Below are 16,285 nucleotides of genomic sequence, written 5' to 3' on the forward strand. Positions count from 1 at the left end.
ATTGCAGTTCTCCTACAGAAGTGGCCGTCCCTCAACAAGCCCTGTTGCCAAATATGATCCAGCAAAAACCAAATTGCAATGTCACATTTGGCAATCTCATGTTGTTATATACTCAACCAAAATAACTTCTCATTGCTCCTTTCTTTCAGGATGAAGTTCCAAAATCGTATCCACAAGGTACAGTCCGAAACATAACGATGAAAGACTCGACAGGAACCATGCACGTTGCCTTGTGGCACCGAAACACACACAGCCCGATCAAAATGGGAGACACCGGCAGCCTCACCCAAGTCAGGGCCCCCCCTAAAAAAAACTACTACATCAAAGCATTAGCCCTGAACACAACCAACCACACAGACGTTTTGGTAAGTTTGACATGTACATAATTAATCATATCTACACTTACTAGGAGTGTGAAATCTCAGCTTTAGTTTAAAGCTGATTTCACTTTTTTTTTTTTTGGATGTCAGCTTTTTTCTCTCACTTGATGTATTCAAAAGTATAGGACATTTCCAAAATTCAGCTTTTTACATCTTTCTCAGCTGTTTTCAGCTATTTTTATCAGTGGTCACTCACACCCCTAACTTACACCCATCATCTTGTGATGATGGCATCTTACAATCAAGATGTCAACTTTCAATGTTCATATACATGTACATCAGGATGACAACATCCTAAAAGTGCAATTTCTATATCCCGACATACATGTACATGTAATATGCAAGTCAAAACGTCGTCATCCTGACATAAATTCTCATGATGTCGACATTCTGCTATCAAAATCTTGTCATCCTAACATAAATTAGTGAACACTAGACATTCTTCTTTTACCACAAATTACATCAGAATGTTACATTGTCATCCTTAAATAATGTTTCTCCACATTCCAATACCTTGCCTGTTGAATGTCATCCAAAAATAGATAATTGCATGGTGTTTCTAGAGCTCCACACAAAGCAGTGATATATCACAATGACATGCCAAGCTCTTCTTCATAAAGCCTATTTATTACCCAATCACAACTCAGTACCCAATTTCGCCAACCTATTTACATCATTTACCAAGAAGACAATAACAATACTTGCATTTTGCAAACTCGATGTGTTCGTATTTCTGTTTTACAGATCCAGCAACCTTCACAGGACACAATTCAAGTTGACATCATCGGTCTTGAGAAGGAAGGTGACTCCATCAAAGTAGGCCGACTTTATTATGGAAGAAGAGGTCGCAACAGAAACATGGGAACGACTTCGGACATCAACACCACCATGTTGTCTCTTCAGGAAATATCAACTTACATGTATGAGTTGATAGTGCAAGGCGACCAGATTCATCGGAAATACCCTTGAACTGCCTAAGTATTAAGTATTAACTGTAAAGAAAAATACATTCAAATGGAGACATTTAATAGTATTTTATTTAACATTTTCAGTATACATGTATTATTAGCCAACTTGGTATTTGAAAACTGCTCAATTGAACAATAGGCACAAACATATAGGCACATGCCTATTTCTAAAACCAATCCAACTGAATCATTAGAGAATGTCACATTTTTAGTTAGCAAATCTTCACTCCTGGGGCAGTAGAAATAGTGCTAAAAGTAATTTTCTTTTAGATTTTTAGTATATTATTAGCCAACTTAGGGTTAGAAATCTTTATTTTATTTTTTAATCTTTTTATTTTTAGTCACATATAATACAGCATATTTGGTAGACAACTTCATGTTTGTAATTTTTTTTTGATCATTTTGATTTGCGGTAACAACTAGTAATAACTACCATCACTCAGATGATGTACTTTTGCTAAGTAGTGGTACTTTCGCTTAGTAGTTTTAAGTTCTGATAAGAACTCCGCGTACAATAGGTTCGCGCACTTCGCGAACGCAGCGGCTGTGGCACATTAGCATAGTTTTAGCATAACAAAGACGCATTGTCATGCAATGCAAATGAACCTGGAGAGCTTGATGTTTACTCTTAACTTGGGATCACAATTAGTTCGCGAATCTTCGCTGACTTCGTGAACAGTCATTTTTTAAGCCTGCCCCAAGGCAGAATTAATGCACTTGAGGTTTTCCGGCAAGATTTTAAAATGTACATGTAGGTATGTGTTTTCTGAATGGTTTGGAAATCTAAACATTAATTTCTTTTGTTTTCCTGACACCATATGCTCCCTATAAATGACGTGTAGTCAATTTTCCCAAGAAATATCATAACTAAACTCATAAGACGTGGTTTTATTCATGAAGTACCCATGAACTGCATCCGAGTACATTGTATTGTTCAAGAACTGTTCATGAAATGTGTCCTTATTTATTAAATTGACATTTAATGAATTAATTTCATCAAAATTACTGTTGCTCCTGTTGTTCACTGATATTCACAAACTGTTCGATGACTGTTCATGTACAGTACTACTGTCAGTGAACGGTCATGATCAGTTCATGAACATTCATGAAGTCCATAGTCATCCAACTGGGGCAGTTACAGCTGATGACATGGAAGGAAACACTACTAAGTCTTTATCTGCAGAACATCTGTAATGAATGATCTACATTTACTTGCAGAAGTGAGGGGTGATGAGTTCATATCCAACATTCCACTCTGTGTTGAATTTTTTGAAGAGGATGTAAGCAACTTAGGTGGCCAAAGGCGTGAGCTTCTCGGGATTTCCCATATTAAGGAAGTCCTACACGGACTGTTTGATAAGGAGCATGATGGCAGTTATGTCCTGCGTGACAAGCCAGCATTCATGGGTGAAGTGTGCAGGGCATTAGGAATTTTATTCTGTATCAGGAATTGTAAACTTTATTGTAGGAGTTTCTCAGCACTGGTGGTGTATTCCATGCTGGTCCCTAAACCTGCCCCTCAAGAAGAGAGCCACGGTAAGGACGATCTTGATTCAGATAATAAAAGTGATTTGGAGTTCCATCCCAATTTCATTTTAGGTGAAAGTTTATATCATTTTGGTGACTGCATGGAGTATTTGACTGACGTCTGGCAGTGCTAAGCAGAAAAGTAAGACTCTAAGGAAAATTAAAATGGGCTTTGGAAGAGGCTCAACAGATTACTTCAGATCTGAAGAAAGAAGTAAGTAGCCGATCAAAGAAAAAGTTGTACAAGATAGAGATTCTAAAAGCAAAAGAAAAATCATTCTTGGATGAAGAAAACTCTGGCGATGGAGAGGAAGGTAGAGGCTACAGGCAGCATACATTTGTAAAAAGAAACATTTCCATGACAAGGTCCATGATGATTTGGACTACTCTCAAGAGGAACAGCCAGGGCCTTCAAGTTCAATGTCCAAGCAAGCTACCGCAAAGCATAATGCATCCAAAGATAAGATAGGTAGGCCTGCTGCTTGTTACTTGTATGGTATGTTTGTAAGCTTTTCTTAGACATGTGTTTGCTCAGGAAAGTTCAACTCTTTGAAAGTTTTTTCCCTTTTATAATTTTGTTTATTAATTTTAAAACAGTAATAGAAAATGATTTTTCTTAATTGAATCAAATACTGGAACTTACTTAATTTTGCAACTGTGCGACGTTGCGTCCGAAACCATCGGACTTCGTCAGGCAACTGGTGACCCGGTGGACTGGTCACGTGAGAGACGGCTAGGAATCCCTTGAATGGCCCGGTCCCATGCATGTGAAAGGTTGAAGCGTAGCCCCCCTCTTTTGTTGAGTGTTGGTTGTTCAACCCTTTCCCAGATGGCTTCCTTGATGCCTCTTTTGTGCCACTGCTCTTCCTTATCAAGGATCACAACATCCTCATTTCTGAGAGTGTGACCAGAGTCACGTAGGTGTAAGAAGACAGCAGAGTTTTGTGCCTCGTTTGTGCTAGGCCGCCGATGTTGGTAGGTCCTGGATTTTAGGGATTGTTTGGTTTCCCCAACGTAAGACTCCGAGCAGTCTTTATCCCCGCAGATGATCCCGTATACCACGTTGGAACGTGTATCCTTGGGCTGTCTGTCCTTCACTCGAACCACTTTCCCCCGTAAGGTGTTGCACGGTTTGAAGCAAGTGGCAATGCCACGTGACTTGAAAGAGTTCTTGATCCGTTCAGACAGTCCGGCAATGTAGGGGATGGTGACCCGGGCTTTAACTGGCTTTACCCCGCCTTTGTCTTTACGTTGGTGTTTGTTCTTGTTGACTTTGTGGAAAGCCCAGTTCGGGTATCCACATTGATGGAGTGAAGTTTGGATGTGGTCCTTCTCCTTGGGGATCTGGTCCTCGTCACTTATGATGGTGTCTGCCCTATATTGCAGTGTTCTGATGACCCCTAGTTTATGAACCAGGGGGTGGTGAGAATCAAACTGCAGGTACTGGTCTGTGTGTGTGGGTTTTCTGTATATGTCAGAAGAGAGAGTACCATCGCTATTGCGGGTGACCAGGCAATCTAGGAAAGCAAGTTTGTTCTCCTTGCAGGGCTCCTGAGTGAACTTGATGTGTTCATCAATGTTGTTGATGTGTTCAAAGAAAGGCACCTGTTCGTTGTGTTCGATGATGACAAAAGTGTCGTCCACGTATCTTAACCATAGTCTAGGTGTTTTTCCTTTGTAGGTGTTGAGTGCTCTTTGTTCGAAGATTTCCATGCAAAGGTTGACTACGATTGGAGAAACTGGAGAACCCATTGCACAGCCATGTTGTTGTTTGTAGAATTTTCCAGTGTATGAGAAATATGTAGTCTTCAGACAAATGTCCACCAATTCAATGAGTTGCTCGACGCTCAATGCTGTACGTTCCTTCAGGGTAGTGTCTTTCTGAAGAAATTCCTGGACCGCTTTGATCGCAATGTCAGGTGGAATACACGTGAACAATGCTTTGACGTCGAAAGATGTTATTGTCTCATCGTCCTTTAGACAGATGTCTTTGATCTGATTGGCGAATTCTTTGGTGTTTTTGATATGGTGTGGGGACTGACCCACTAGAGGGCTTAGTATTTGGGCTGCGTATTTAGCGAGATTGTAGGTCACCGATCCAATACTGCTTACAATCGGCCGCACTGGTATCGGATCCGGCTTATGGATCTTAGGTAACCCATAGAATGCTGGGATACAGGGTTCAGTGGGAGGGTCTATTTTTCTCTTGAGATCCACTGTTATAGTCCCTTCCGTATAAAGTTTAGTGGTAAAAGCAGTCACCTTCTTTCTGTAGCCGCTGGTTGGGTTACATCCCACAGGTTTGTAAATGTTCTTGTCTTTCAGTAGATCCTTGCACTTTTCATCGTAGTCTTGCTTATTCAGTACCACCACACACTTGCCCTTATCGGCAGGGACGATGACTATATCCTTGTCCTTGGATAGATCAGACAGAGCCTTATTTTCCTCCTTGGTGATATTCGGGGAGGGCAGCTTGGTGTTACATATCGTGGTGCATACCTGGTGGCGTAGTACTTCCGCCTCGGATTGGTTCAAACGCGCTTGGGAAATGGCCGTTTCCGTAGCGGTGATGAATTCAGCTATGGGCGGTTTTTCCGGCACAACAGCGTAGTTTAATCCTTTTGCAAGGACTGACAACTCATTCCGTGAGAGGGTACGGTCGGAGAGATTCTTGACCCACTTCTTTGCGTTGGCATTGGTGGTAAAACTTCCAGAATCCCGCCAGTTTTTGTCCAGTTCCGCTCGCGAGGTTTTCAAGGACTTGAATTTTTCAAGATGGCGTCTTTTGGTTTTCTCGTGTTGGGTTAACTGCGCATGTCTGGTGAACTCGGTTACTCGATCGAATGTATCACGTGACAGCGTTGACGATAATTTCTGTGAAAGCTGTTCGTGTTTCTGTTTTAGTACGTCAATGTTGAAATTAACCTGTCGAATTCTCTCATTGAGTAGTTTTCTTTCCGCATTTCTCAGAATGTTTTCTGCTTTGTGTCCTGTAATGCTGCTTTTGAGTTTGATACTCCGGGGTGTCACGTGTTCATGGAGGCAACGTAGACTGAATCTCAAATGGTTGCGGTAATTCGCGATTTTCCTAGCCGTCTTCTCAAATGATCGTACATGTTGTAGGCAATCCTGCCCGAAATTGTTCTTAACATGATAATGTATGTTATCAGTCATCCAGTAGTAGTAGATGATTTTTCTTAATTGAATCAAATACTGGAACTTACTTAATTTTGCAACTGTGCGACGTTGCGTCCGAAACCATCGGACTTCGTCAGGCAACTGGTGACCCGGTGGACTGGTCACGTGAGAGACGGCTAGGAATCCCGCACAGTTGCACAGTTGCAAAATTAAGTAAGTTCCAGTATTTGATTCAATTAAGAAAAATCATCTACTACTACTGGATGACTGATAACATACATTATCAAGTAATAGATAATAATGAAAATTGTTCATTAATACAACATATATACACTTGTGTAAGTTTTTGTAAGTTTATTGGCCATACTTGCACAAACATGACAAAATTGGAGTAAATAGGCCTATGTCTCACAGACACAGCAAACAGACTAGTACACTTGCTATGAAGGTAGACTGTGTTTAACAGTTTTACACCTCAGAAAAGAAGGATGGCTGTACGAGAATACTAAATCTTTCATATCTAAATCAGTATATTCAGTAGACATTTCCATGTGGATACTTTAACTACAGAAAGAATCCAACCACAAAAGCCTGCTATAGGGCCTCAATAGTTCTAAGAGATGCTTACATGTATAATATCCAGCAACCATTGCTGCCGAGTACAGCAATTTCTAAAGTTCACATGGAAAGATACACTCTCTCAACTAAGCATTCTCCCAAAATCTTGAACCCTTTGTTCGCTTTAAAACTGCAGGGACATGATTATGGGTTATTTTAATTAAATTGATATTTTAATCATTGCATTCTCAAAAAACAAGCCAAGCAGTATGCGACACCAACTGCCCCAATCCTGAAAAAAAAATTGGGGTTGATCATGCATCCTTTCAGTTCTAGCTTTCACAATGTACATGTATCGAAACCAGCACTCCGGTTAAATATCTTTTACATTCCACACACAGAGTATTTTTTTAGGACTACATGTACATCATTTGTGACAGTCATGTAAATAGAAACATTAACCACCAATAGTTTATGTTCCTTTGAGGTGATAATCCCACTTTGACGAAGTATTGTTTTCTATTCTAAGGTTACTACTTCTCACGTAGGGGCCAAATGGGATCCTGTATTGTTTTCAGCTACATGTAGGAACTGATGGCATCACTTGCAGCAGACCTGTTGCTACATGAAAAAGGGACACGGTGATCTCCCACGGAATAGGAACAAAAGAAATTCAAAACAAGACTTACCTGCTTTGAAGAAAGTACATACACATGATGGGGCTGAGTTACATGTACCAAACCTGAACGGAGTCATGGGCTGAGACGGCTGCTACATCAGAACAGGACCTGGACTAGCACAGCTACAATCCTGGCCAAATCTCACTGGGCCCCCAACCCCCTGGCCCAAGTTCAATGTTGTCTCTCTTTGCGCAGTGTGTGCTCCATCAGCCGGTGAAAACAACATTGAGCAGGGGAGTGGGTGACTGTGGCAGGCTCAGGAAGTGTCCCAACCATTTTGGCCGGGATTGTAGGGACTTGTATGCAGCCTTAGTTCATAGGAAGGCCTGAGCTTCAAACGCAATCTGATCTGTCATCAAAAGTATAAAAATAGAAACCAATTCAAAATAAAGCTAACCAAAACAAAGCTAAATAACAGGATTAACCAGGGCTCGAAATATCCACTGGACCGTGGACCGTGTTCGATGCAGCAGTGACTGGCTCCCGCTGCGCCGCGCACTAAGGGCCAAAGAAGGCATGATGGAAATGCGATGCAATAGTCGCACGCCGTGCATGCACACTGCAGTACAGTGCTTTGCATGCAGGCCGGACAGAATAGACATCATAAAAATGCTAAGAAAACATCAATGGAGAAAGACGATCTTTGCAAGCTTATATTCACAGAACTTGATCTCTCTTGTCTGTGTATTTCCCATGTTCATGAATTTATTTCAATTCTACTCATTATCATAATCGATGCATTGCACGCGCTTGGTAACGGAATCGCACTCAGGATACGGGAACCATCGAATGTACACTGGGAATGAAGACCACATCGCGTCGTTCAAACATTAACATGAATCGGAAATTTAACGTGTTCACAAAAAAAGCGAGGGGAGCTCTCGGAATTGAACGGGAAATTTCACTTTCCATCCGGATCGTAAGTAAACTTCAATACAACCATCTTAATTATCGATGTCTACTTGTACCACAGGTGGCGTATCTAGTAATTTGGAGGCCATTTTGAGGGTGAAATCTGATGGTTTTTTGGGCAATGTTGGGTTTTTGGGTCAATGACAGAATTGTGTTGCTCGGCATATAGCCCCATAAATGTGGCCAATTTACTGGACTGCCTCCGTAAACATACATGTAGGCCACACGTCCACATGTACAAAAATCGTGTCGACTTTGCCAAATTTTGATTTTCACATTAAGGCTTAGTTTGTAGGTTTTTTTGCTTTAAAAACATACTCACCCTCTTTATAGGCTAATCAGAAAGTGCTGCCATTTTCAGATGTATATTTTTCGTGAAATTTCCAGATTCATTTTTACACGTTTGCGTATCAAAATTTCAACATGAAATTTCACAAAAATTAGACATCTGAAAAAGGCAGCACTTTCTGATTAGCCTATAAAGAGGGTGAGCATGGTGAGTATGCTTCTAACGCAAAAAAAACCCTACAAACTAAGCCTAAAAGTGAAAATCAAAATTTGACAAAGTGCGACATGTTTTTGTACACGTGGAAGTCTGGCCTACATGCCGACATGTATGTAAATTACGGAGGTAGTCCAGTAAATAGGCCACATTTATGGGGCTAGGACCCCACTATCGCCAGACCATGTCCGAATGTTAAAAAGGCGACAAGTTGGGTCCAAGTTACTCGGACTACTCGTATTCAACATAATGTCAACAGAGACACCATACATGCCATAGGTGAGTAAAAAAAAACGTAAGAGTACTTGTGGGTTGTTGTAGAGTCGTTTCTTCTTTTAGTTTGTAAGTTCGTTCCCTTATAGCATGGAGCAAGGAAAACGGAAGGAGTGAGCACACATTGAGTTCAAAGGAACAATGATGGTCGCCGCGGTCGTAAAACTAGTGGGGGTCGCACAATAAGACCAGCTATGTCAACACTTCACTAATTCAATTTTCGCGCGGTCCAGCGAGTCGCTTGGCATGATGGGTAGAATGACGTCATAACACGCATGCGCAAAAACAGCGTCGTCTTCCAAAATGGCTGCTTACGGTCCGCAAGATTTCGTGTTTGGTGACTTCAATTTTGATGATTTTAGCGATTTTTCCGATCTGTCTGAGGGCGAATACGACGTTAATATAATGCCTGATGATGTGGATGACATGGACGAAGATGATGGCCGCGAGTTTTGTGTCTGTAAAAGAGTTCCGACGAAGGAAATGATCGCGTGCGACGGTGAAAGTTGCAGCGTTGAATGGTACCATTATGAATGCGTTGGCCTCACCGCGGCAACAATCCCAAACGGCGAATGGTTATGTGACAACTGCAAACCATGTTCTTCATCTTCGTCCACTCTAAACAATTCTGTTGAAGGTGATTATTGCAGCTTTTTAATTTCCAATTAAGTATATACTTTCCTCAGCTTACCACACACACACATGACACACGAACTTAATTGTGCTGGTACTTATTTTCCATGTTGAGGGAAAGTTTTTCCACTTCCAAAATAAATACCTGAATCTGAACTGAACGAATTTCCAACTGAACAATCCCTTTTTCTTTTGACAATCCCCAACAAATTCTGCTTGACTATGAAAATGCAATCGCCATTCTACTGAATTCTGAAAAAAATACTGACAATCGGTAAGACCATGGAGCAAGGAAAACGGAAGACATGTTTATAACAGAATTGTTTTGGGATCAGGACAAGGAGCCAGGACAAGCATGACAAGAAAATAGGCAAACTGAAAAAAAGGGAATATGTTGAGTACCGTAATGGTGTAATGAAACTTGAAAGAGAATGTTTTTGTTTGAGGATTTATATCATTAGGCCCCTAGTTTTACTTCATACAGAGGATTTTTCAACATGGTCGATGGAAATTTGAAGTATGTCTTATGTGTTCTCTTGCCCGTCTTTTCGTACAGCTTCATCGTCTACATCTGAGGCTGTTTCTGCTAAAGCCAAAGGAAAAGGGGGAAAAGCGAAGAGCAAGAGCAAGAAGAAAGAAACCAAAAAGACTGGTAAGTGTTGGAGTATGCATGAGTGTGTTTCTTTAAAAGAAAAGCAATGCACGAGCCTAAATGTACATCTGACATTCTTGGGCAGCCGGCAGTCAATGGTAAAAATTTTGATGATAGAGCTTTTCCATTGTTTATAGTCAGTTAGACAAATGCATTTAATTTTCTTGGCCTTTTTTTTCCACCCACAGCAACAAAGACACCCGCAGCTACAAAGAGACCCGAGGCCTTGTACACAAGGGATGATGCCGTACAGAATGCAACCTCTTACTTCTCACAGTCTCTTACATCAATGCAAAATCATCCAATGTTCAATCTGGGAAATTCCACAACTGTGCAAGCACTGCTCCTCATCACACAGTTGCTGATGTGCATCAACGAACAGCATGTACAGGAATATTTTACATCGGCTGTTTCTGCACTGTGGCTGATTTTGGATACAAAGGACGGCAATCTATTGAAGGAGGAAGTTTATATGAACACTTGGGTTCAGTATCATAAGCTAAGGGGAACATTGTGCACGAAGTGGGAGGAGCTACTCCAGTCGCAAGGAATAGACTCTAAGGGCAAACATGTATACACTGTCTTTCAGTACTTATTATTGTCTGTTTTTCAACGTGTCATAGAGGCTAGAAACAAGAAGGATGCACCAGAGATACATGAACCACTAACTCAAAATTCACTAGACAAAGAAGAGGAAAAAGTGCTGAGATACGTCGGAGGCTATATTCCATTCGCCCTCCTGAAAAAGTTCAGAAAACAAAAAAATCAAACAGCAGAAGTATTTTGTAAATTTCTTGCTTCCTGGGAAGTAGCAGGTTCAGGATATGCCAAAAACTTTCTAGAGTACACCAGAGAATGGATTGATACACAGAATCGAGGTGGATTGTTCAAGATTTCTGACAATGTATATCTTTATTTTAGAGCTATGGAACTTGTCAGTCGAGTTTTCTTAACGCACACAAATTTAGCTAAACTTCAAGGAGTGGACATAAAAGCGGTTCTGGGTAACAAAATATTTTCAAATCATCTAGTTCAAGACTACTGGAGTAATGTAATACACGAGAAATTAAGTGCAGATTATTCAAAAAAACTGTTCGATGTAGTGGTAAATTTTTACGTAAAAATAAGATGCAAGGCATTTATAAAGGTGTATTTAGACCTTAAAAAAAGGAACAGTAAAGCCGTATCCAAGAAAGCTGAGAAAGCTCTGCGTAAAAAGTTGGAAGCTGAAAAAAAACCTGTGGATTAATGCAGTTGTGTGTGAAAAAGTAGCTTCAGTGTTTGAGTATTTCAATTATGATTACTCACTGTCTATGAAGTATCCATTAAATACTTTGCTAAAAAAAGAACCTGTAAGCTGAAACCGTTGTTTTGCAGAAAAACACATACCAATCATAATAGATGATTTTAGGCAACTTTGTTTTGGCTTTTATAAATAAATTATTTTTTTTATTAAGGGATGGTACATATCACTTTGAAGAAATAATTTATCACCTCGGGGTTTAGCTCTTGCATTTAGCTGTTTGTATGAAACACTTCATTAAGCATCTTGACCTTTTTATGTGTACAGTCGACCATGAACAAAATAGTTATGAGAACATGTAACAAGTCTGGCTTTTTTTAAATAATACAATGAACATGAAGTTGAGCATAGAAAGCAAGTAAAGTTGGTTTTGTTTTAATTTGTACCATTCATATTAGTAAACCAATTTTTCCCCAAATTCACGTGTCTTCTTTGGCAAAAACATATTATTGTACCACAGATGGCACCAAAAGAAAAAATTGAAACTAGTACAGTCGAACCTCGATAATAAGAGCACTGTTAATACAAGATTCTGGATACAACAAGGAAAATTTTAGGTCCCAATTCTTTGTTTTTCATTGTTTTCATTCCTGATAATACAAGGTTCCTGTTATAATAAGGGTAATCTGCCAAGTCCCAAGGACCGCTTATTAACTACTTTCCACTGTACCATCCTTGCTTATTCATTTTAGTTCAGTGTTTTCAGAATGACATGTGCAATGAACATTCCATGTGAGACTTTGTAAAGGATACAGACTTACATGTACATGTACTTCTTATGACCTTAACAAAAGTACAACTACAAATTTGATTCCTAGATATGGCACTGAAACTATTTAAATATGTATTTTTACCATTTATATTATGCTTGACATATGAACTAAAATTGATCTGGAACACCAAAAGGAAAGTGAAGTGGTTTCCGTCTTTGTTTTTTCTTTGATAATAATAAAATGGATATTTTTGTACCAAAATCTGCCTAGAAAGACGTTGAAGGCGGTGGGAATTAAGAAAATATTCCAACTTTACACACTACTGGCTATTAATTATGCACACTACTTGTGCTTGGCTCTTTTTGGTAGGGGTGTGTTGTCTACAACTGTTGCTACACTGCCAACTGGTCGGACGTTTGCTTTCCGTGAAGCCTTCAGGCACTTTGATGCAACATAGAACGAAAACATGTTGTACCCCACTTGCTCTACTGTTGGGTTGTCGTTGCAGCCTCCAGCCCCTCGCTGCTTGGAGAAGTGCATCTCCAAGGGGTCCTGGTTGAACTTCTCGCTCAACAGATATTCGACACCAGGCGACTGAAGGAGCAGTTGAGAGAGATTCACAAAGGAGCGAACTGAGAGAAAAAGAAATCAAAGCAGTTACTTAAAGTTGTAAAACTATGCACATATTGGGGAATAGTTATTAGAGGGATTTGCTAACTCTTCCTTAATAGATACATATGCCTAACGCGTACAAGCAGTTGCACATAAGCAAACCTTTCACCTTCAATATATATATTGAAAACTTGTTAACAGTCTCGATGCCTTTTTTTTGGGGGGGGGGGGGGTTCTGCTTGGGAGATCCACTTTTACGATACGAAAAAAACCCAGTAAAATATAACAAAACAAAAAAAATTGGAGCAGCTATTGTATAAATGAATGCCGGAAAAAAAATGTGGTTGGGGGGGGGGGGAGGAGGTCAAGAGCTCTGTATCATTTTTTTGGGGTGCAAATTTACAGTACCACTGAACTCAACCCCCCCCCCCCCCCACCTCCGCTTTGAAAATCCTAGATCTGACCCTGCTAATGATACCTTCTCCAAAACTCTCAAGCCCATCATGCAATTAAATCAAGTTAAAGACTTGCCTGTAATTTTGATGCCCTCCAAAGTCTCTCTACTCAGACACATCTTGGACTTCTCCTTGGCGGTGAGATGTGGATTGCTGGCTATCTCTTCCTCCCACTCTTCTAAGAAGCCAAGAAAGTCTTTCTGAAGCCACTGTTGAAAATGAAATGAAAGAATCGATTGTCAATGCAAATAAATGAATGTCAGAATCATCTTCCCTACCCTGTGTTTTAATCCTCATTTTGCTATTTACAGAATGCACTTTTTCATTTGACATTTAGCAGGCATAAGATGCTTAAACATCAACAATAAAATATCATTTTAAACACTGCACTTTACATTCACTTGCCAATTGCCAAAATAGTATTATAGACTTTCTATTATGAGGGAAAGAAAATCACAAGAGGCTATCACTATGCATGTACACTTCTATTCACAACTTACCTCAAAACGCCAATCATCGGAGGACCTGTAGGGCTCAAGAGCTGGTTTACGCTTGCGCATCCCATCGTGGGGGTTGGACACGTTGAGGCAATCAAAAAACTTATCGAAGTTGGAGATGAAGATCTCCGTTGATTTTGTGTCATGACGTCCTTGAGCCTTCATGGCGTTGGCAACACTGGTGCTAAGAACCTACAATTGACACAAAGAAGGACAATCATATATGATTCATCAAATAGGCCCTACTGATAAAACAAATTACTGTGAAAAATTCCCAGGGGTAAAATATAAGCTTTTATGCAACAGCTAACACTATGTTATTTTATCCAAGAGATTGCCTCTTACAGTTAGGAGCAAATCTTGTGCATGTCCCGAAAAAAAAATACAAAAACCTACTCTGTCTTTGTTGTAATTTAACGATTTAAAGTGGATTTCTCAAATTACCTGGACAGCCATGTACACGCGCATTCTCAGTGTTGGGGAGAGGTGAAGGTGCTCATAGGTCAGCTTGTGCAGGCGTCGCAGACCTGGGGAGGACCGATCGAGGCCGACATCCCACTCGTAGAGCATCAGCAGCTGGCTCCACTTGATGTCTTGCCCTTTGAACTGTAGAAAATAAGAAACACGCAAACTTATAAAGGACTCCACGGGGATAACAGCATTCTGAAAAAAAAACACTGGCAGCAAGTTCTCTGCATATATTGGTCTCCATTTAAAACAAACTTCCAACGTTAACATTTTGACAATGTCTAGCTCAGTTTTTATGATGCAAGGTTAACTGCACCATGGGCTGTACATTGACACATGGAGCAATGGGAACTGTATTACTTGCTCTGGTGTTGATATGCAATGGTCATAACCTGATAACTGTTTAATACACTTACGTGCAGATGACGAGTCTTGTTGTGATATCCTGAATTTTCGAAATTATTACGGGTCGTCTTCAGTAGATGAGGCACATCACAGATGAAGTAGATCTTTCTGGATGGTTGGGCTGGACTCCTTGTGCAATGCACAATAGTGCTGTCATCATCCTCATCCCGATTCATTCGGTAATACTTCCTGTTAGGAGAGGCACCATCACTGACCAAGGCCCGGACAACAAAACCCGCATTCTCCAACATCACTATTGCTTCCAACAAGCATGGGTACAGCTGATGGCTTGCAACCCCAACACTGGGGTAGTACCCAACAGGAGAATGCAGTGCTGTGAAAACACCCCTAACCATCAAGACTAGTACGTGGCTAGCAATTGGCACATCCTTCTCTCCCTTGCATCTTCGATCAAACGCTAGAATCTCATTAGCCACACTTCCTACATCAACCGCTCCAACAATATTACCCGTACTATGGGAGTAGACAAGGCCAGACTTTATCTTCATCTCATCGAACAATATGGACACATCTCGATGATGATCTGGCATGTTCTCGGAGATATGATCGGCCACAATTCTCTTAACCAGGTCACAGTTGAAGCCTGATGACGGGGTGGTGAAGTGGCTGTATGGATGGAGTGTCGTGGGGTGTGGCAGCCGCAGAAATCCACTATCTCTGATCAAATTATAGGCAGAGGTAGACTTGCTATGCAGAGCTATGCAAAAGCGAATCACTGCAGGGTGCCATCTCATTGCCTTTCCCTTTTTGAGGGATTCACTGTGCTGCTCCCATAACAATGAGGCAGGGGAAGAGGACTTAATTTCCTCATCAATAAGCAAGCTGCAATCTTGGAAAGCTTTCTGCACAGCTGAATTTTGGTGAGGAGTCAGCTGGACACTCTCCACGTCTATGATATGTGAGATTTTGTCGCAAAGAATTCTATTCTTCCTGATTAGGACGCGTCTTTGGGCTTGCAGGAGTGATGCCTTTGCACGAAGTTGAGATGAAGACATCTTGTCATTCCGGGTCGTGCGGGGAGTAAGCTGCACATCTCGAGACTTCGACTTTTTTACCCTCACAGAGAGTGACGACAGATCTCCTCGATGAACTTTACAAACCTCACATTTATTTTGAGGCTTTGGAGACAGAAGGGAGCACATCTCATGACGGATGGTCGCAAATGGGTAAGTCTGGTAGACATCTCTCCCAGTTATGGTAATCGGCACCTGCCCGTGCTCTCCCTCTTTGGACTTGACCAACTCAACAAAATCACAATTACCAACACATACATTTAACAACTCCATCACATCAATGAATCGGTCAAAACTTTCCTCCTCCAGAATATTTGGTACCTGACAGAGGTGACTAGAGTTGGATGAAAGTTTAACTTCACACACCAAAACTTCCCAGGTGAAATCCGGATGAACTGAGATGGAAATCTCAGGGCGACCATTACTACCAAATCGCATAACCATCAAATCAGTTGGCCCTTTCCAGGCAATCCATCCCCGAGAGGTGGCGCGTGAAATCAAAGACGATAGGTCAACTTACGGAGCTGAATCCTCTTTTCCACCCATATTTGCACTCCTGCAAACATCACACACCT

At 40.9% G+C, this 16,285-nt stretch overlaps 2 protein-coding genes and 1 long non-coding RNA gene across 3 annotated transcripts; 2 read left to right on the top strand and 1 right to left on the bottom strand.

Annotated features, from left to right (window-relative positions):
* Window positions 1-315: 315 nt before the first annotated feature.
* On the top strand, window positions 316-2,350 carry LOC119736258. The gene is made up of 2 exons (XR_005272298.1): window positions 316-365; window positions 1,125-2,350. It is a non-coding gene; the product is annotated as an uncharacterized LOC119736258 (long non-coding RNA).
* Window positions 2,351-3,565: 1,215 nt separating this feature from the next.
* LOC119735849 lies at window positions 3,566-6,049 on the bottom strand. Its single transcript, XM_038209787.1, has one exon. The coding sequence runs from the start codon at window positions 6,047-6,049 to the stop codon at window positions 3,566-3,568; it is 2,484 nt and encodes an 827-aa protein (XP_038065715.1).
* Window positions 6,050-9,220: 3,171 nt separating this feature from the next.
* LOC119735944 lies at window positions 9,221-12,436 on the top strand. Its single transcript, XM_038209908.1, has 3 exons — window positions 9,221-9,575; window positions 10,128-10,223; window positions 10,412-12,436. The coding sequence occupies exons 1-3, from the start codon at window positions 9,242-9,244 to the stop codon at window positions 11,470-11,472; spliced, it is 1,491 nt and encodes a 496-aa protein (XP_038065836.1). The 5' UTR covers window positions 9,221-9,241; the 3' UTR covers window positions 11,473-12,436.
* Window positions 12,437-16,285: the final 3,849 nt, after the last annotated feature.

The sequence above is a fragment of the Patiria miniata genome, unplaced genomic scaffold, assembly GCF_015706575.1.
Source record: "Patiria miniata isolate m_02_andy unplaced genomic scaffold, ASM1570657v1 HiC_scaffold_29, whole genome shotgun sequence".
In the NCBI taxonomy this organism is placed as follows: Eukaryota; Metazoa; Echinodermata; class Asteroidea; order Valvatida; family Asterinidae; genus Patiria; species Patiria miniata.